This window comes from Lathamus discolor, chromosome 5 (genome assembly GCF_037157495.1).
Source record: "Lathamus discolor isolate bLatDis1 chromosome 5, bLatDis1.hap1, whole genome shotgun sequence".
NCBI classification, from domain to species: Eukaryota; Metazoa; Chordata; class Aves; order Psittaciformes; family Psittacidae; genus Lathamus; species Lathamus discolor.
The window spans coordinates 105,895,889-105,915,785 of NC_088888.1; the positions used below are offsets into that span (position 1 = coordinate 105,895,889).

Here is a 19,897-nt window from a genome sequence, read left to right on the forward strand (position 1 = left end):
GATGTGATTTTTGGTTGTGGCATTGCATTTCTGCCTCGGTCATGGTTGGTTTTAGGCTGTTAAAGGGCAGCCTGGTTTAAATTGTGGGTGGTGCTTTTGCTTCTGGGCCAGAAGGCAGCTCCGGAGTGCATGAGATAGCCCTCACTTGTGTTAAACTACCTTTGGTAACATTTTCACTGAGACTGTAGTAATGATTGAAGTTCTGTCTGTCCTACTGTTTGAACTGAAAGGACATCACGTTCCCCAGCCTCTTTTCCTGCCTCTGTGTTGTGCTGGTGCAAGTCTCTGTCCATTTGTGACAAACGTGAGGTGGGGTGCAGCAGGAAAACCCAGAGAGGAGAGGAGCATTGCTCTACCAGACTCCTCTGATGAATTCACTGCTTTCACACCCATGCTTTCCTTGCTTCATTTCCCCCTGTACTGTGCTGGTGTATTGGCTTGAATGGGAACCATTGCTAAATGAGCTGTCCAGGAGCCTAGCCTGTCCTATAACATTTTTTCTTCAGTCTCTAAGATTTCCATTAGTTATCACTGGTGGGGAGGCCCAGGTTAAATTTGCTATTCTCTTGCTTATTTGGAAATGGTACAACATCATAGTCTTTATTGAGATCTGGCTAGTTCCGGTGGTGCTGTAGGACCCCATTTGAGGCGGTGCTCAGCATTCCCTGGGAAGGAGTTCCTTACAGTGTCTTGGATAGGGCATTCTAATTGAAAAAAATGCAACTTTTGATGGCCTGAACACGTGAGTTGGTAAATATGATAGGGAAGTGTTGACAGTGGTAGACCTCCAGTGACTCTTCCTTGTTAGGTTTCAAAGCTTGATAGGATATTTGTGTGTCATCGGGAAAGGACAGGAGGTGTTCCCTGAATGTTGAAGTTAACTGTAGACAATTAGGTAAAAGCTAAAGCATTTTCCCTGTTCACATCCTGGTCAGAATGTTTTGGGTAACCAGCTCAGAGGCACAGTCTGGTTAATGGTTACAGCCCCTCTCTGGCTCAGGTGGGGTGAAGCGTGATCTTCAGTTTCCAAAGTAAGCTCTAGTTTTTGCCACAACAGCCCTTCCTTTTCTCACCAGGCTTCTCATCTGGCTGGGACCTGAGAGCTGTTGGTTGTTAAGAAAACTCAGTAAAGATGGAAAGTAGCGCTTAGGGGGAAGATTGGTGTCTTCTGTTGCTACAGAAACCTGTTTTGTAGTTGATGGCATCCACAGCCGCTTGCAGTGCTGATAAAGAAGCTAGTGCTTCCTTAATAAAACCCAGTAGAGGGATTCTAAGCCTCCGAACTCTCCCGTATTTTTAGCCCCCCAAAAACCTAATTCCACAACAGAAGTAAAACTGATGTTCGTAAGAAAGAAAAAACTCCCTCAGAAATACTGAATGTGGGGCAAACACAGATTGACAACATGCCTTTAAGAACTCATTTTTTTTAATTAGCTGCCACTAGTCTCAACCAGCAAGGGTCAGTTTTACCTTGAACCTGTCTCTGTAACCGTACCCATCTGTTCCCAGAGTCAAACCTCAATTTCACCCCTTCCCTTTCTCGCTGTCTGGCGTTGGGTTTCTGTCTGCTGGCCAAGCAGATGCTCAGGCAGGTCTTAGACTGTGATGTGATGCCGTATCGCATCTCTGGTGCTGTGACACTGAACTCTCTTCTCTTTTCGCAGGCCTGAACTCTTCAGTTCCTGATTTTGTCCCCTCTCCAGTGCCACGCATGTCCAGCGGCATGGCGGCCAGCTACTACAACGAAACCTCAGCCAATGAGACAGATAGCGCTGGTGGGACCCTTGCTGGCTCTGGTGCCACCAGCCAGGCACAGAGCTACCGGCACAAGCAGACTAGCCAAGGGTTGGAGAAGCAACCATCATTAGAGATGGTAGGGGGTGAGAAGTCCAGTGTCCCATACAGACCCCCCCGGCGAGGTCCACCGAACGTCCACCAGCACTTTGACATCAATGAACACTTGCCATGGATGATCGTCCTCTTCTTGCTGCTGGTCCTGGTGGTTATTGTTGTCTGCAGCGTAAGGAAGAGCTCACGGACTCTGAAGAAGGGGCCCAGGCAAGATCCCAGTGCCATTGTGGAAAAAGCTATCATGAAAAAGTCCACCACCCCGACGCAGAACAGGGAGAAGTGGATCTATTACTGCAATGGGCATGGTGAGCAGTAGCGACTGGGGGCCACGGGGATTTGTGTCCTCTTCACTGTCCTGTGCGGTGCTTTAGAGAGGCTGACTTCACATCCAGTGACCTGTCTTTTCTAACTTGCTGGGTCTTGTTACGAGGACAAAGCCCATGTACTGGTTCCTTTGATGTTTCTTCATCCTTGGCTTCTCCGCCTTCTGTTCCCATGGTGTGTGCCTGCTCCTGAAGGAAGGGTTAATGGAGGCGATGACACCTACTCATTCCAGCTCCTCTCCTTCTTCCCACCATCGTTGGTAGAAGGACTTTGAATGAAGGCTCTTTTTCCTTCCTCTCCATACCTCTTTCCATTTGTCTTGTTTTGCGTACTCCTTATTTTCTTGGTGACTCAGGCATGGGTCTGTTTGTCTTTCATGTCTTCTTTTTTTCCCTCACCCCATCTGTTTCTGGAAGGCGGAGTCATCCCATGCCTCTTGGCAGCTCCCCAGTTTCAGGTTCTTAGCCCTAAATCCTGACTGCTGGCTTGTGTCCCCAGCCCCTTGCCCATGCTGGAGCCAGGAAGGTTGTCCTTAAAGTTTGTGTCACAGCTCCATGAGTGTTATGAAGCCTTTCTGGAAGCTCTGCTTCGTGATGTTTTCTCTTTTGGTGGGTGACTTGCTGTCAGCTTTTTGATGAGATTTAAAGATGACTGGTTGTGGTCATTATATTGAAATTTGTAAAAATCAATGATAAATTAATGGTGGCATGTACATGGGCACCAAGGAGCTGTGATCTCCCTAGCAGGATGCATGGTTCTTCCTTGCAAAGCTATAGAGGCAATTTTGACACGCCCCCCCTTATCCTGTGTAGACAGCGCTGATGAGTCTGTACTTTAGGTTGAGGTTGCTCAACCTTAAACATCCGTTCACAGTTAACCTTTAGAAAAGCACATTTAACAAGGGGGGAGGCAAATAAAGAATGGATTGAAAAAAAGATTGGGAGATTTACAAGATAAGTCTTTGAAAGTCATCCTTGAGTGCTTAAGTACAAAGCAAAGAAGGCTTTGAGTAGGGGCGTCTTATGTCATGTACTCTCTTCTCCTTCCCGTTGATTAATAGACGTGCCCTTTGTTTGCCTTCATTAGTGCATTTATAGAACCAGTAAGATCTTGTTGGAATTAGCTTTGTGCCCTCTCCTGTGTTTGTGCTACTTGCCAATTTCCTTTTGAATCTTTTGAATTCTTGAGGTGAGGTTTCTTGGGTTTTTTTTCCATTTGTGGTAACTTTTTCCAATAACACCTGCACTCTAGTGTCTCTAAAATCTGTGGTACCCAAAGCATGGTCCATGAGGCTATGGTGATCTTCAGTGGAGTTTCAAGCATTATTAGACATCCTTATTTGGGGGCACCACCAGAAATACTGCATGGCTTTGACCATGGTTCACTGGCTAAAAGCAGCTGTTTGTTACTAACTTGTAATTTTTTTTTCCTCCAAGACCTAATTACATGTTGGTTGAATTTCTGACTCCTTCCTGATTTTTGAAGCGTGTCAGAGCAGGGGCTGAGTTGTATAACCCATTTAGGTATAGCCCATTTAGATATAACCCCACCTCCCAGCTCTTATCATCCTTTGAGGGACAGCATAATTCATGGGTCATCCTGTGCTTCACATGATGAGCTGCTCCAGTCTTTGTCATCCTTTAACAGCTGAATTCAGCTAGTGCATCAAATTCACGAGATACTTGTTAAGTTTTCCCCTTGTCTTGGGAAATAAGGTGGATGCTACAAAGCAAAACCACACTTAGGTGATAAACTGGCCCAGTATCTGATCAAGTTTCTCAGGTCTGGAGGCAAATTGCCCTGTTATTGTGGATTCCTGGCCAGGCAGTTTCTCACATCCCTCCCAGTCATTCTTGCAGCAGTCACGCTGTTTCCATGTTGGCATGGGTGTCTTCGTGACTTCCTCATGCCACTGAATGTCCTCAGTTGACCTTTGTGCAATGAAGGCAGACAGACAAGCACAAACCAGTTAATGCTTTGTCTTGCTTTTAGTGCAGCCTTGGTGTTGGCCAAATTCGGTTGCGTTTGGCAGTCCTGGAGTAACGGTTGGACTTGGTGATCCTAAAGGTCTTTTCCAACCTAGTTTATTCTACTATTAGGTGAAAGGGCCTTGCTCGTTAGTTCTTACTTGGTGGTGGTGCTCTGTTGTGTTGGATATGGAAATTGCTCTGCTCCGTGGTGGTGTATAAATCCCTCTTTGGTTTTCTTATTGAAATGTCTGGCTCTTAAGACTGTTTACTTGAAATGAGAGAAGATGTAGTGCCATGGAGAAATTGACCTTTTGCTTAATAACTAGCTGTACAGCTAAGATGTACTGCAGAGCTGCAGCGTCATAGCTTAGCTTTCTGCTGCTCTAGCAGTGTTTGTACCCAAGTCATGCTTCATCCTGAAGCAGTGTTTCAGGCAAGGATGAATATAGCTAGGAATAGGCTTCAGGCTGTTGCAGAGAGGAAATCTTTCCCCTCTGGTGCTGCCAGCAGAGATCCCTCCACTGTAGGCAGCCAGAGCAAAGCATCCATAATGTGAGGACCACAGCTGATCACCACATCTTCGGGCATCAGCCTGGTTTGTGGTTGCACTAGGGGTGTGGAGGACAAGCAGTCTGGCTTAAATCTTCCGGGGGTGAAGGCCCAGGGTCTGGTATTGGCAGTGCACCCACATGAGTGTGACCTTCCTACCTGTCCATTGGTTGTCTGTGCCAACAAGGGGTTAGGGCATGCTTATCGTCAGGGCAAATCCTGTGTGCGTAGTTGTTGCACGCAGTCTCCCCCCAGCTTCTTCCTGGTTTACTATCTCCTCCCTCCTAATCCTTTCGGTAAACAGCTTTAACCTTTGAAAGGGAAGACGGGGTCTGACGTAGGTGCTGCAGGCTGTGCATGGAGGAGCTCTGCTTGAGTGGATGCCCTTGCAACAGCACCCCTCAAGCCTCCCATGCATCAGATGGGCCTGCAAGGCTTTGCCTCTTTGGAAGATTGTATTACTGTTTGCTTCAAGCCCATCAGTTCTGGGTGAAGCATGGCCAGGGTGGTACCAGCATGGCTGGGTGCTGGAACAAAGACATCTTGCAGTGGTTGGGCTGCTTCCCCAAAGAGGCAGATTTTAGGGTGGCACCAGTGGCTCAAACTCTTGCCCAGTCCCTGAAGGCAGTTGCTATACTGACTTGCTTAAATAGTTGAGCTGATAGGTGTGCAATCCTGAACAGCAGTTGTTGTCATGGGGTGTTTCGCTTGTCCTCATCTCCCCGTGCACTGGTGTCTCTGCCCTGTGCTCTCTCTGGTCATAGTACATGCCTTAAATAACAACCCAAACCTAAAAATAGCAGTAGCTTAGGAGGCTGGTGTTAAAACTAGACCTATGTCCTTAACGTAGATATATTCCAGCCAGGGCAGCAAATGCTGACGATTGTCACTGGATTAAATGGCTCAGAGGTCTAGGAAGAGCTTGTGATGACTAACAGCCTGAGTTAGCAGCCAGCCTACCTCCACATGTGTCCTCCTGTCCGTCTGCGCAACAGGGACACATAGACGAGCCCCAAGGTCTCATTTGCATGGAACTGTGAGGGTAGAGCAACACCAACAGTGCAGCTGTGACTGGAGAAATTAGACCTCTTTTGCTGCTTCAGCTGGCTCTTGCATTGTAGACCTGCAGATGGGAACCCAAAGGGGAAAAGCAGTTTGCCAATGATTTCCAAAGAAATTATCGATGTGGTGCCTGAATGACGTGGTACTGGGCTGATAGTGCTCTGTGGTTTTAACCTTGTACAACTGCTTTTAGAAGATCAAGAGCAGCCTACACACTGGAAACACTTTGTTCTAAGCAGTCGCTTTATTTTAGCAAATACCCATTTCCTTTTTTCAGCTCTTTCCCAGGGTAAGGAATTGATCTTGCAGAAACCTTTCAATCAAAATTGAGAGTTGAAGCCTGTCTCTTGAATGTCTTGGAAATGCCACATTTGGCATCAGTCTATGCCAAACATGAAGATGTTCTTGAAACCATCTTGCAGAAACTGCTGATAGTTTTACTTTTGACCCATTGAGTAGCAGAGGATGAAAGGCAAAGATTGTGTAAAATATTACGGGTTTGGCTAAAATCTGTGTAGAAGGAGCTGCCTGAAGCAATGTGACAAAAGGCAAGAAGGGAGTTTGGTGATTTATTTTTTCCTGGAGTTGAAAGGCTGAAGAGCAGATCTTGGCAGCGCTGGCCTGGCATGATGTTCCACTTCCCTTTAATTTTTCTTCAAGTCCTGTAATTGCACATTATTGCAGTGGGTGGTGAAAGCGAAGCGAGGAAGCCTCTTGTTAAATAATCAGAGAAATAAACTGTTCTGCAGAAGCTGTTTGCAGCTGTGATGGAGCTGAGGCTTGACTACCAGTAGAAGACCGTATACTGAAAATGGCTCGGTGGGGAGTTGAGGGATGGTGCTGGAAAGATGGGGAGTATTAGGATTTGAGGGTCTTGGTTGCTCAGTTGTTGGGGTGCCTAGTTGTCAGCACATTGGGAGCTAGGATCTTCTTAGTTGGCAGTTCACAGGGAATAGTCCTTGGTGTGCAGCTTGTTTGGTGTAGAACCAGGGCTAGGCTTGAGCTTGTTCTGCTTCCAAGGAAGTCATTGAGAGTGTTGAAGAGGGTGTTACCTCCTTGTCCCTCAGAGAAAATGGTGCTGTAGGTCTGAAGCTTCCCCCTGTGAATATAACCAACGTGTGTGTTTGGCAGTATGCACCAAGACATCTGGGTCACTGTGGGTTTGTCCTCACGTGGAATTAGATACTCATTTATTGTTAGTGTTGGAAGAGGTTTACTGCTAGATTCTTTTGCTTTTAAAGCGATGGCACTTTAACTGAAAAAGCTCACATGTAACTAATCTTTTCTATAGATCACCTAATGAAGGGTAGCAAGTGCATGCAAACAACACAGCAGGGAATATTCTTTCTCAAGCCTGGTATCCCTCACTATTCAACTGCTACCTTAAATAAGGAAACGGCTGCAGAGATGGCATCTGCAGCTCCACAGGGTTACAGCTCCACAGAGCTCTGCAGAGACTGGGTGCTACTTGAGGACCCCTCCTTAGTGCTTGTTTGAGTAAATGAGATGAAAGCCATTTAGTGTAGTGGTTTTGTTTTGTGGAGGTGGTTTTCCTTCCATCAGCTCCTGAACACGTCACAGCTTGATGTCAGGAGCATCACACTGGGGGGCAGGGTGAGGATGGAGGATGTGGAAACGCACCCCTGGGGACTCTTTTCTCCTCAACACATCTGCAGAGCATAGGGATAAGCAATGGAATTAAAAGCTTCAGCAGTCTCAGACTGTGGTGGTCTCATGGTTTTGTGCCCAGGTAGGGAAGAGATGACCAGCAGCATCTAGTGAGGGCAGGTCTGCCCATTGCTGTTAATGTAATTTAGTAATTGTTCTTACATCTGGAGAGGAGCAGCCCTAGGCTTGTGTATGAATCCTAATGCTTGCACTAGCAGACAGAGCATGAGGTGAGAGCCTAATGTTTGTCTACCTGCCAAAACAGAGAGGCAGAAGGTGTTGGTAGTCTTCTAATGTCAGCCTGTCCACCTCTGCAAAGTGAGACCTGGGCAGAAAGGGAGCTTATTAAATTGGAAGGGGCAGGTATGTACTGGGCACCATGATGAATATAGATGCTGTGATCCTGCTGAGCCTTAAAACAAGACTGCTCCCTCACCGCAGCTTGCTCAGCTGCGCAGGAGCTCTGCGTTTCATGCTGTGTTTGCTCCAACACAGGCATGATGCTCTGCTTCGGGGTGGGATGAAGCAGCTCTTCATCCGCAGCACAAACCTCTGCCTTGTGAGCTTTGGGCTGACATCGGATGAGTTCAAAACATCACCTGCCTCAAACTACTCCACTTTGCTCAGGTTTGCCCCAAACTCATCCTTGACCTTTTGGGAAGCTCCGTGGTTTCCAGAGGGGGTGTGCAGGAGCTGACCAAGCTTCATGGTGAAAGGGAACCTGGGAAAATGCAAACGAGGGAGGCTGCTGTTCCTCTAAGAGGAGGAATCCTAATCATGTGCTGATTTAGCATATCTCGCTCTTCAGCCGTATCGCATTAGTGGGCCTGAAGACCAGTGCGTGATCACTTTCAGTGCACATATTTCCATGAGCCATCTATCCACAGCGTGCGCAGGGCTGTTCGAAGCTGCTATGAGAAGCTGGTGTATTTGCTCCAAAATCTGCTAAAAAGCAAAATTATCCCATGGCCAAAATTCGTGGGTGGTCCTTGGGTTAATTTAATAACGGATCGGGATTTGTGCCTGCATGCTAGGTGTAGGGCTGAGTGTTGGAAGCAGGGCAGCTCTGCTGCAGAGAGGAGGGTTGTCCTTGTAGAAAAACACACTGAGCTCAGGGTTGTTTTGCCAAGCCCCAAGCACTGGTTTCTGTGCTGGGAGGGCTGTGATTTCTCCCTTCAGCAGGGCTTTCGCACATAACTCATTGAATAACAAGGCAGGCTTTTTATTTTGATCCTGTTCCTTCACTGGCCAAGGCTTTGTCTGGGTTGAGGGGAAATGCAGGAGGCAAATTTAATCCTCAGGTTGGCATCCCCGGGTGCCTGGATATTTATATGGCTGTGGCAGTGTGCTTGCTCAGGGTTACCAGCTGTCCGAGAGGGTTATAATGGAGATTAACTCTGTGCAAGCCCTTTAAAATTTAATAATTACATAAAATACTTACGATGGACGTTTCCTTTTAAACTAAAGGAGGAGCAAGTATTCTAACTATTCTTAACTATTTTAAGTCTGCTCTGCGGGTCCTCACTGCCAACACCAGGACCCAGAGGGAGCATCATGTGGTGGTGGGCAGGAGCACATAGAGGTCCCAGGAGGGCTGGATCAAGGGTGCTCTTATAGAGGTGACTTTCCATGGAGGGAAAGGGAAGTCTGGTCTCCTGCTGAGCCTCAGGTTCCTGGGTCTGAGACATGTTCGTAACCACTTGTGGCTGATCGCAGATATTCCTCCGCTGCCTGGTTTGGTTGAGTTATATTCCAGAGTGTGGGAAGTCTTCGTCAGGAGTCCCTTTCCTGCCCTGCAAGATTTTTGTTTCCTTAAAAACCCCCACAAACATCACCATTTAGTGGTTTGTTGCTCAAACAGTGGTTGCTGAGGATGTGACTCACTGGCTGCTGGGAGGGTCTGATACCAGCACTGTCCTCTCTGAGGGAAATAGCAAATTGCTAACGAGTACTCTTAAATGTGTCTTTTCCTTCAGTTTGGACAAAGGCTTCTGTTAGCCTTGTGGAAACACTTGTGTTGGAAGGGACCTTCAAGCTCATCTAGTTCCACTGTGAGGGACACCTTCTGCTAGACCAGTTTGCTCCAAGCCCCATCCAACCTGGCCTTGAACATTGCCAAAGATGGGGCAGGCACAGCTTCTCTGGGCAACCTATGCCAGTGACTCGCTGCCCTCATGGGGAAAAATGTTTGCCTAATACCAGATGTAAATCTCCGCTCTGTCAGTTTAAAGCCCATTCCCCCTTGTCCTATCCTTACATGCCCTTGTAAAACATCCCTCACCAGCTTTGCTGTAAGCCCTCTAGATACTGGAAGCTATTCTAAGGTCTCCCCAGAGTCTTCTCCAGGCTGAGCAAGCCCAAATCTCAGCCTGACACCATAGCAGAGGTGCTCCAGCCATCTGAGCATCTTTGTGGCCTTCTCTGGACTCTCTCCAGCTGGTCCACATCCTCCTTATGTTGGGGCCCCAGAGCTGGGTACAGGACTGCAGGTGGGGTTTCGTGCAAGCAGGGAATATTATCTTATTTGACCTGCTGGTCATGCTCCTTTTGATGCAGCCCAGGATATGGTTGGCTTTCTGCGTTGTGAGTGTACATTGTGGGTTCATGTCCAGTCTTTCATCTGCCAGCATCCCAAGGCCTTCTTGGTACAGCTGCTCTCAATCCCTTTGTCCGTCAGCTTGTGCTGATACCAGTGATTGTCCTGACCAAGGTGCAGAACCTTACACCTCTTTTAAATTTCCTCATTTAGGATCTGGAATATATCTGGGGAGGGCAGTGGTGGGGGGGTGTGTGGGATATGTGTGCTGAACTTCCGGTAACTGCCCCTCTTTGGTGGCGGTTGGTGACATTTTCACGTTTTGGAAAGGCATTTGTGTCAGGGATTTGGGGTTTCTAAGTCCTTTGGCCGAGCCATTGTGTCTCATCAGCTGGAGTTTGGATGTGCCACATTCTGACTTGCTTGTACATGCAGTCTCTTCGTTTGTGCTCAGAGGTAAAAATAGGCTGCTGTGGCTGTGTTTTGCATGAGTCAAGAGGATATTTGGAGGAGGTAGGTGGGCTGAGCTCAGGAACAGAGCTGAGTTTGCAGTGATTTGAAGCCCTTATCTGAATGTAAGGGAGGGTTTGGCTGCATCACTGTGTTTCTCACGTCTGACTTGCATGTGCCCTTCAGCTTTGCTCTCTACCTGTGATGCTTCATCCTCAAGGTCTGTGCAAGTGTCGGAATCCAAAATCGGGGTTTGTCACTGCATGTGGTGTGCAAATTAATATCACCCATCTCTGGAAAACCTGTCTCGGTAGATAGGTGGTGGGAGCTCCCTGGGCTCTAGCTCAGATTGGTACTGGGATGGTGGAGGTCAGTTCCTGCAGGTTTTGTGGGTAGACTGGTGGGACTTGGCCCTGCTGAAGAAGGGCTGGAGTGTGGAATCTCCAGAAATCCAGCCTTTCTGGAAACTCAGGAACCCCAGCAGATGAGCTGCTGCTGGGTGAGACCATGCGTGCCACAGAGCCTGGAGAGTCTCCTGAGTTTTGCTTCTCAGCTGTGTAAGACAACCTGTAAGAATCATAGAATGGTTTGGGTTGGAAAGGACCTTAAATCTTCCAGTTCCAACCCCTGGCATGGGCAGGGACACCTTCTACTATACCAGGTTGCTCAAAGCCCCATCCAGCCTGGCCTTGAACACTGCCAAGGATGGGGCATTCACAGCTTCGTTGTTACTCACAGCATCGCTTGAACTGAAGTGTTAGTAGTTTTCTCTGTGCTGTATCCCTTCACTATTTATGGGATGGGAGGACCTATGATTTTGAAGGGCTCTGTAGCTTCGAGATTTCTCCTTCAAGGTGGCAGCTCCTCAACAAGCACTCTTCTGAAAAAGAACAAATGATGTTTGGCTAGAGCTCCAGAAATGAAAATGATGATGGCTTTTTGTTTGTCAGAGGGCGGGGAGAGGAAGGAACCGAAGCTCCTCTGTGGCTAGGCTGTGGTTAGACTTTGCTGTATCTGTTGCCAGGTGCTTGGGTGTAGCATTCTGGCTTCCACTCCTCGTGAGTTTGCTTGAAGCAATGAAAAATGTAATGGCAGAGAAGAGAAATGGTCTCTCGTAGGTATTGTACATAAACGTGCCAGCACTGCTGGTCATGGCCCTGTGCCGCACTGGCCTCCTGCCCCACATGAGGCCAAGTGATCACTGAATAACTGGGTTTGTGTCCATCCTGTAAATAGCAGGGGTATGGGAACTGAGTGAGGCTTGTTCAGAACAAGCTCATGAGAGTCATCAAAGCTCAGCCAAGTCCCATGTGCGTGTGTGGTGACCACTTTGGTGATGTTCACAAGTGCGAGGAGTGACTGCTCTGTTTGCCCCAAGCTGTGTACCACAATGAGGCTGCAGCCATCTGAAGGAGATGGAAATGGGTGGGAAGAATGTTAAACCAGGTTCAAGGAAGTCACTGAAATCAACCGAAATGTGTTTATGGGGAAGACTGGGGCAAAGATAAGCAATGTGCTTAGGGAGACCTGCCTACAGATTGTCCCTACCTCTCCGGGAAGGTCCTCCCTTCAGCAAACACTGCTGGACGTGTACTCAGCAGTGCTCTTTGCTTGTGCGGCTCTACAGGCATCTGTCTGCTCTGGACTTGTCTCCATTTGTCTCTGTTTGCTCTGGCTGTAGACATGCCTGGTTGCACCCATGTTCCCTTGTGTGTACATTCATCTTTGGGCTTTACATTTGCCTGTTCAGAGCATGTTGGCTTTGTCCTGGCTTGAAGGGGAGTTCTTCATTGCTCTGGGGTTATCACCACTTTAAAATATTGGGTGCTTATGTGGATTAGCACATTCAAACATTTAGAGAAATGCAATGTTCAGGTGATGGCAATTGAAATGCCATCTGCTCAGGTGCCTAAGACATGCATGGATGTCTTGGATCCATCAGATATTGTTGCTGCCTTCTACGGGATGGCCGTGGCACACACAGCTCTGCTGAATGTAGCCATGGGGGTTTCACAGCAAGGGCTCCTTTTTAATTCCAGTGTCGGAGGCAAGCAAAAGCTGGGTGATAAATGGTGATGGCCCCTGGTGGTGGTGGTGGAGGTGGAGAGGGTAGTGGTGCCTCCTGTGTTAGCAGCATGGTGGGGGCAGCTCTCCCAGGCTGTTCCCATGGCCCGCAATAAAAAAAGGAGGATTCGGGTTGTTCTCTGGTATTTGCAAGCTCAGGGCAGCTTTAGCATCACACCGGTGTGGCTGTAACCAGCCTTGCATGGGAAGTGTGAAGTGTGTGAGTTAAAGCACTGTCTCTGCTGAGCTCAGCCATTTTACTTGGGATTGGTGGGGTCTGGAGGGCTTTGAGCATCATCTCTAGCCTTGGCATGGAGATGAGCGTGGTAGGAGAAGGTCCACATGGTTTGGTGGTTGGGGGGGACCCAGGACCGAAGGTGGAGCTGGGCTTTTTGGTCTGTGCACCCTGGTGGGTGGGCATCTTCCCATCCCAGTGGGTGCTCCAGCACCATTACTACCCTTCGGAGTAACTTACAGGGCTTCTGGAAATGTGGAAGTAGTAGGACTGTAATCTTATTACAAGCATTAACATTTTCTTTAGTTTGAGCAGTAATACTTGGCAGTGTGCAGCCACAACTTGTCATGTAATGGTTTTAATCTTATTTTTCAAGAACAGAGGGAGCAATGGTTTTCTAACTGACTGGAGCCAAATCTGTGCTCACGTCTGTGTCTCTTCCATATCTCTCTGGGGTTTTGTTTGCCCAATATTGTAGTAGTTGTGGTGAACATATGGGGCTTAAATTCATTTAATAGTTGCAAGAAAATGAGTTTAAGGTTCTTATAGTATTAAGGTAGACGTTTCCAAATTCGTTTTTAATGGAACATTTGTTCTCCAAAGATTATTACACGCCATTAAGTCCTCTGCTGCCTGGTGCGTTCTCGTGCCCTGGGATATTATTGCCAAGGGATATAAACATGTTTATGGGGCCACTTTATTGAACGATGAGATTAAACATGCTAAATAAACTTGACAATGTCAGTAGGAGTACGAGCGCTCTGTCATAAATCTTGTGCAAGAACATTAGGGCATAAATATCGTGCCACTGCATAAAACTGGTACAAGTCGGGTTGCGACCAGCTGAAAAGTCTTCTCACCAGTAGAGCAGCTGCAAATACTGGGATTTATCAGCATGAGATACATAGATGGGAACAGGCAGTATATGGGCTTTTCCTTTCCTGGGAGGACTAGGTGCACCATGCAGGCATCATAAACCAGTAAATTATGTTTTAATGCTTCTGTATGACTGACACACATGGGTGTGGGTAGACTCCTAGCCAGCTCTAATACTTCGTATCATTGCAGGGCACCACAGGGGGGACTCAACCCTCCTTATCTCGTGTGTGTGTGTATATATGTATATGTATAATAGGCAGCATTATCTGTATATATATATATATATCTCAGTATATATCACTCAAGCCAGGAAAAAACAATCCCTGAGTATGAGAGTAGAAAAAGCTCTGCAAGATTTATGCACTACAACTTATGCATTATATGCCGAGGTATCTCACTGCATTAACTGCTACCTATCTATAGATATATAAGTAGTACTAGACCTGCTCATCCCTCTGCATTGCTCTCACTACCTTGGTGCACAAGCCTTGCAAAGCTTTTTCTATCCTTGTATTCAGGGTTTTATTTTGTTCCCTTGGGTGGTTGAGTGATAAAATCAAGTGTCAGCTGCATAAACCTGGCATTTTGCTGCTTTTATGTTAACAGCAGTTGAATTTGCTGGTTTAAAGGATCCAATTCAAAGCCTGTTGGCTTTTGGGCTTCTTGCTGACACAAGTGTGATACCCAAAGGTGCAGGGCTTGACTGCTGGCATGATTTGTGCTGTCTGTCCTACTTGAGCAGGACTGATGGCTAACCCAGATGCAAAGGTATCAAGTTGGGAGGAATTTGGAGCCTGGAAGCCCACAGTCTTGAACTGAGAATTGTTAGTCTTCATCTGAGTAATGGGAAGAGTTAACAAGACCAGGCTTAATTCCTGCTACATAGAGATATGTAAAAAAAAAAATATATACCATATATCTGTGTGTATACATATATATATATATGTATACAAACATCACATGTATAAAGAAGGCGATACAAACTATACAGCCTGATGCATATTTATATATATGTATATTAAGATATATCAATATATCTATATTAGTTTGTATAGCTTATATATATATATCTATATGTATCTATCTATTTGGCTGTATCAGGGCTGTGACCTGAAGGTTTGATCTAATTTGGTCTAGAAACTGTTAAATTTTAGGCCATTGGGAAAGACCCTGGCTCTGGTATTCTTCATAAGCAGCCACTTTTGCTGACACAACTGTGGTGCCTGAGGAGGGAGAGAGAAATAGTCCCTGTAGCGATGGAAGTGGTGCTGGCTTATGAAGAAACCTGAGGTGTAGTTACTTCTCTGGAAAAAGTGAGCTTCTCTTTGCAGCTCGCCTACACCCAACCCTTAGTGTGGTTGCTGGAAACAAGGTGGTGCTCAGTTTGATGAAACAGGGTTAATTAGCTATTATGGAGGAGCTATGGCTTTATTTGAAGGTTTAACTCCTGACCTCTTAGTAGGTTCAAGAATAAGCATGCTGTTTGCATTGCCCCTGAAGCTATGGGGAGGGAAACCCTCTCACTGTCTTGAGCCGTCATGTCAGGGCAGAAACCCTGCTTTTGTTCTTCAGATCCCCTACCAGACCTTCCATTCATCCAATTCTTCTGTCCCATAACTGAGTCATCCCACCGGTCTGCACTGGAAACAGCTCTAAATGTGATCGTAGCTGCTCTGGGTGCTCAGTTATGGAAATACTCATTTGTACAGAGGTGCTTTGATGACTCACCTGTTAATCCAGCTCCCGTTCAAACTGGTGGCTGCAGTGCGGGTGTATGGGCAAGCACATTGCCGTATCCCCTGTTCCTGGAGCCATGTGGTGGCTGAGTACAAGGGGTTTTCCTGTGCCGAAGAGTGCAGGAAATTAATGTGGTTAATTTTAGTGTGCATTTGCCTTGATTGGAGCCACCTATGGGTCTGTCACCCTTTACATGAATAGCAGATGTTGAGGACATTGCAGGTGCCTGTTTGCAGGGCCCCTTGCAGCCTGGACTCATGAACAGTCCTAAAAATAATGATGATATTAAAATCTCCAAACAAAGACCAACCAAGCAAAAACAAAGCAGGGATGGGATGGGGAGGAGAAGCTTTGCTAAAGCTTAGGTCTGCAGTGCCAGGTGGCTGCAGACCCCTGTTCCTCACCTGTAGCTCTTCTGCCCCACAGGCATTGACATCCTGAAGCTGGTGGCAGCCCAGGTAGGGAGCCAGTGGAAGGACATCTACCAGTTCCTGTGCAACGCCAGCGAGCGTGAGGTGGCAGCTTTCTCCAATGGCTACGCGGCTGACCACGAGCGCGCCTACGCCGCCTTGCAGCACTGGACCATCCGCGGCCCCGAGGCCAGCCTGGCCCAGCTCATCAGTGCCCTCCGCCAGCACCGGCGCAATGACGTGGTGGAGAAGATCCGAGGCCTGATGGAGGACACCGCTCCGGTAATGATGGGCTGGGTTTTGTGTGCTCTTGTCTGATGCAGTGCATGTCTTGTCTGGCTATGTTAAGCATGCATCATCAACTTTAGCTCATAGCCAAATAGCTGGACACCATCTCCCCCTGGAGCTCCTCAGGGGCTTAGAATTAAGCTTTATATTACTTTTGAGTTTTGCCAAAGTTTGCTCAAAACCTTGTCAAAGTTTTGATAAACTCTTAAGTCCCAGGTGTTGTAGTTTGTGTGTAGTTTTGAAGGTCACCAGGAGAACCTGTTACTTGAGCCCTTATACTGGGGATGGTCAGCCTTAGGTGCTGGCCATTGCCCTGTCTGGAAGGTCCTGGACCAGTTGGTGTGCTGAAGCAGTATGTGGGATGTAAAAGTGTGGAAGCACCCTGGGGTGCAGACTCAGCATGGTAGCACATTGTGTTTCTGCAAGGTTTTACTTGCTGTAACCTGTTTGCCTCCTCTCCCTGAACTGGCTCCTGCACTGTGGATGTGGGTGGTGAGAGAATGGCCCTGGGAGGGACAGAGAAAGCTGTGGGAAGCAGCTTGTTCAGAGGAGGCTGAATCCCTGGAGCCTCATGCCAGTGGCTGAGCTGCACCACAGCATCCAGATTGTGAGTGGATGGGGCAGCCGACTGCTCAGTGCTGGGAGCAGGCAGGGAGATTGATTTTGGTTTTTTCCTAATCTGCTGGTTGGAAAGCCTTTAATGAGTGCGAATTCCAGTCTGACTCAGTGATTCGTCTGTCCAAATGCAGACAAATCAAGGCAGTTTCTCTCTGTACCAAACTGGTTTGATCCGAGTGAGCAGGTTGACCCATTGTTGATAGCACTTTGTGCTGTGGAGGAAGTGAGGACTCTCATAAGCAATACAAACAGATGCGTGCTCCCTATGGCTAAGGGCATGATGCCCTTGGGGTAACCAAAGCCAGCAGTGAGCACCTAATGTGTGTCAGTGTGTCCTAGATGAGCTCAGGAGGGATGCATGGGTGGCTATGCCATCCGTGATGCCTTTGGCCCTGCTTGGCATCCCTGGGAGCAAAAAGGGGTTTCCCTATCAGTCCCCATGTTCCTGTGTCCATAAGAAGGGAACGACACCCCCGGCTCATAAGTAAAAATTATGTTATTAAAAGATGCAGCTCTTGGACAGCAAATACCTAAACCCAGCCAGCCTCTCTTCACCATCCCATCTGCTATCACATTCTTGCCCAAATCGTTTACCTGGCGTCTGACTTAAGCCTGCAAAACCTGTGGAGGCAAAGCTGCACTCTCCTATCTGTCCCATTCCCTCAGGCAGCCCTTTGAGCTCCAAAATCCAAATATTTACAACCCCTGATAGGAATAAGGGAATTAATGGGAGTCTCTGGAGCGTTACGGTACATTGCAGAACATTTTCCCTCAGGTGGGGAGCAGCTCCACTGAAGACTCGCCAGCTTTTTTAGCTGTGGGAGATTATGCTGGTTTTGCATCGTGCTGAATGAATTTAGGTTAAAACGAGATTAGCCTTCTGAATCGCTTTGCTAGGGTTTGTTTTCTGCAGCGAGCATAGCAGCTGTGGGGAGGTTTCTTGGGGTGCATTTAGCTTGCAGGGCTCCTGTTTCAGGCTTGCTCTGGCCATGAATGCTTCTCAGCCTCGAGGTTTGCAGAATCTCTCCACTTGCAGCCAGGCTTGCTGAGCAGCAGCATGCGAGCCTGGGCAGTGTTCGTTGAGCACAGGCACACCCCAAATTAGTGCTGAGAACAAAAATGGGGGATAGAAGGGCAAAGGAGGTTTTTCACTGCTATCCGAGGGAACTGCGATTCTCCATTGTGACGGTAAAACCAGAAAAAATCAGTGCACTGGGCTATGGGCTTTTTTGGGGGTGCATAATGGCATTGTGCAGATGCCAAGGGGTGTCTGTGCTTGCCTGGGCTGGCTGGGAGCATTGCTGGCACAGCTGGCTGTGTTGGCTACTGTAAGTGTCCTACCGTGAGCAATGCGTTAAGAGCTTTTTATTTATGGTTCTGCTGGCCTCGGCTGAAATATTCCAGGGAATGGATGGAGGGGAAGCAAACAGCCCTGCTCAGGGCGTTCAGCAGCGCAGCCTCAGCAAACCTTATAGAAAAGAATAATAAATTAATAAGTGAGATGTCAAAAATGCAGAGGGGGAGGCTGCAGCCCTGAGCCCAGCGAGATTTATGTCTGTAGCTAATTGCATGCTGCAGATAATTGCATGAATCAGCAAATATGTCAGGGCTAGGTCTGGTGTGAGGCTAAGCAGTGCAGGTTTTGGGGGTGCCAAAAAAGAGGATGTGAAAGCAGCCCCGTGTCCAAGCATGCAGCTGTGTCAATGCCTTTTGGCTCTTTCCCTTCCTCTTTTGCAGGTCAAAACCTTGCAGGTCAAGAGCCTGGAGCAACATTCCTCAAATTCAGCCCCCAGCAGCTCCTGCCCATCCCCTTTGTTTCCTCTTTTGCAAAGCTGAACTGGGCTGAACAAAGTAATTAGCAGTTCATTTTGTGCTTTGTTAACCTCAAGTGTCAGCAGTGGAGCAAGGGTTTTGCTGGAGTGGGCGTCACTGCTTTACTCCTGGTTTGCCCTAAATCAGGAGTTGATTTTCAGGAAACCCAGGCTGGGTTTGAACCAGGCTGGAGAGTGTACAATAAAAGAAAAATAAATTATTTATGAAGCAATACAAAACATAAGCAATAGAAACACAAAAATACAAATTTTGCAGTTTGAGGTTTCCCTGCTGTGGTAGCCACATCTCCTAGGATTCGTGTTGTGTGTATTTGCAGTACAATGGGCTTGGGAATATAAAATGAAGCTAGAAGATGGTGCGGTCATAACAGGCTGAACTCAGTAGTGACTTAGGCTGTAGCTGACTTTGGAAACACTTCATCATGGCTTCATCATCTCTTCATCATGGTTTGAATTGAAAAAGTGGGTGAGCAAATCCACAGAAAGGAGAAGGTTCTAGAAGCCCTCAGAGACACCATCTCCTGCTTGGAGAAGCACTTGGCCCACGAATGGCCAGGGCTGATGGGGAAGAGCTGCTTCCTCTGTGTATGGTTGCGTGTTTGTCTTGGTGTCTAAACCCTCCCCAGACCCAGCACTGGGGTTCCATGAGGTTTGACTTGAGTAGCTGTTCTCCATGGCTGCTTGTGTTGAGGGATGCTGGCTCCACCACGGAGGTGGCATTGAGTGCTCCTCCGAAACCTTGCCACTGAGGTGAAGGGCACAGAGAGGACCTTGGGGCTTTCTCACCCCAGGGTGCTGAGCACCCCTGTGCCTTTCACATCCCAGTGAAGGGGTTGCCTCCTAACTCTGCAGCACCTTCCCACCATAGCTGCATCTCTCCACCACCTTGTGGCCTGGCCAGTGGTGTTTCACCGTCCAAGGTCTGGTCTGCCCTGAAGGTGGACCACCAAACACCACAAGCCCCATGAAGCTGCTCATCCAAACAGATCCTCCCTGTGACTGTTGGGACTATAGTGAGAACAGCATTGCAGGGCTGCCACCCAGCCCACCCTGCTTCATGTGCTGGGGTTCCTTCTCCTGCATCCCTTACAGAGGCATAACAGATCTGGGAATAGGGCTGGTGTCAGCCGGGTGTCATCTTTTGGCAGGGAATCCAGGAAACAGCCGCTTCAGTGCTAAATTTGTCCCGCCACATCCCGGGAGGGTGCACAGCCACCCTCTGTAGCAGTAAACCTGCCACCAGCTTTTATTACTGCCTGGTTGCTGCAGGAAGTATTGCCCAAGGGAGGGTTTTTTTTGATGCCTCCAACTGCTCCTTCCTCACATTAGCACAGCAGCTGCAGTTGCTGGTGACCAAGTTGATCTTTTATTGCTGTACAGTAAAACGAAGCAGAAAATGGGACCAACCAGTTCAAACAGAGCTG

At 47.8% G+C, this 19,897-nt stretch overlaps 1 protein-coding gene across 2 annotated transcripts in view; it reads left to right on the plus strand.

Annotated features, from left to right (window-relative positions):
* Positions 1-19,897, plus strand: part of TNFRSF21 (TNF receptor superfamily member 21) — a 31,525-nt gene that overhangs the window by 6,411 nt on the left and 5,217 nt on the right. For both annotated transcript variants that reach the window (XM_065681783.1, XM_065681782.1), the window contains exons 3-4: positions 1,665-2,156; positions 15,752-16,017. In XM_065681783.1, the coding sequence (XP_065537855.1) occupies positions 1,665-2,156; positions 15,752-16,017 (758 nt within the window). The remainder of the gene's footprint in view (positions 1-1,664; positions 2,157-15,751; positions 16,018-19,897) is intronic.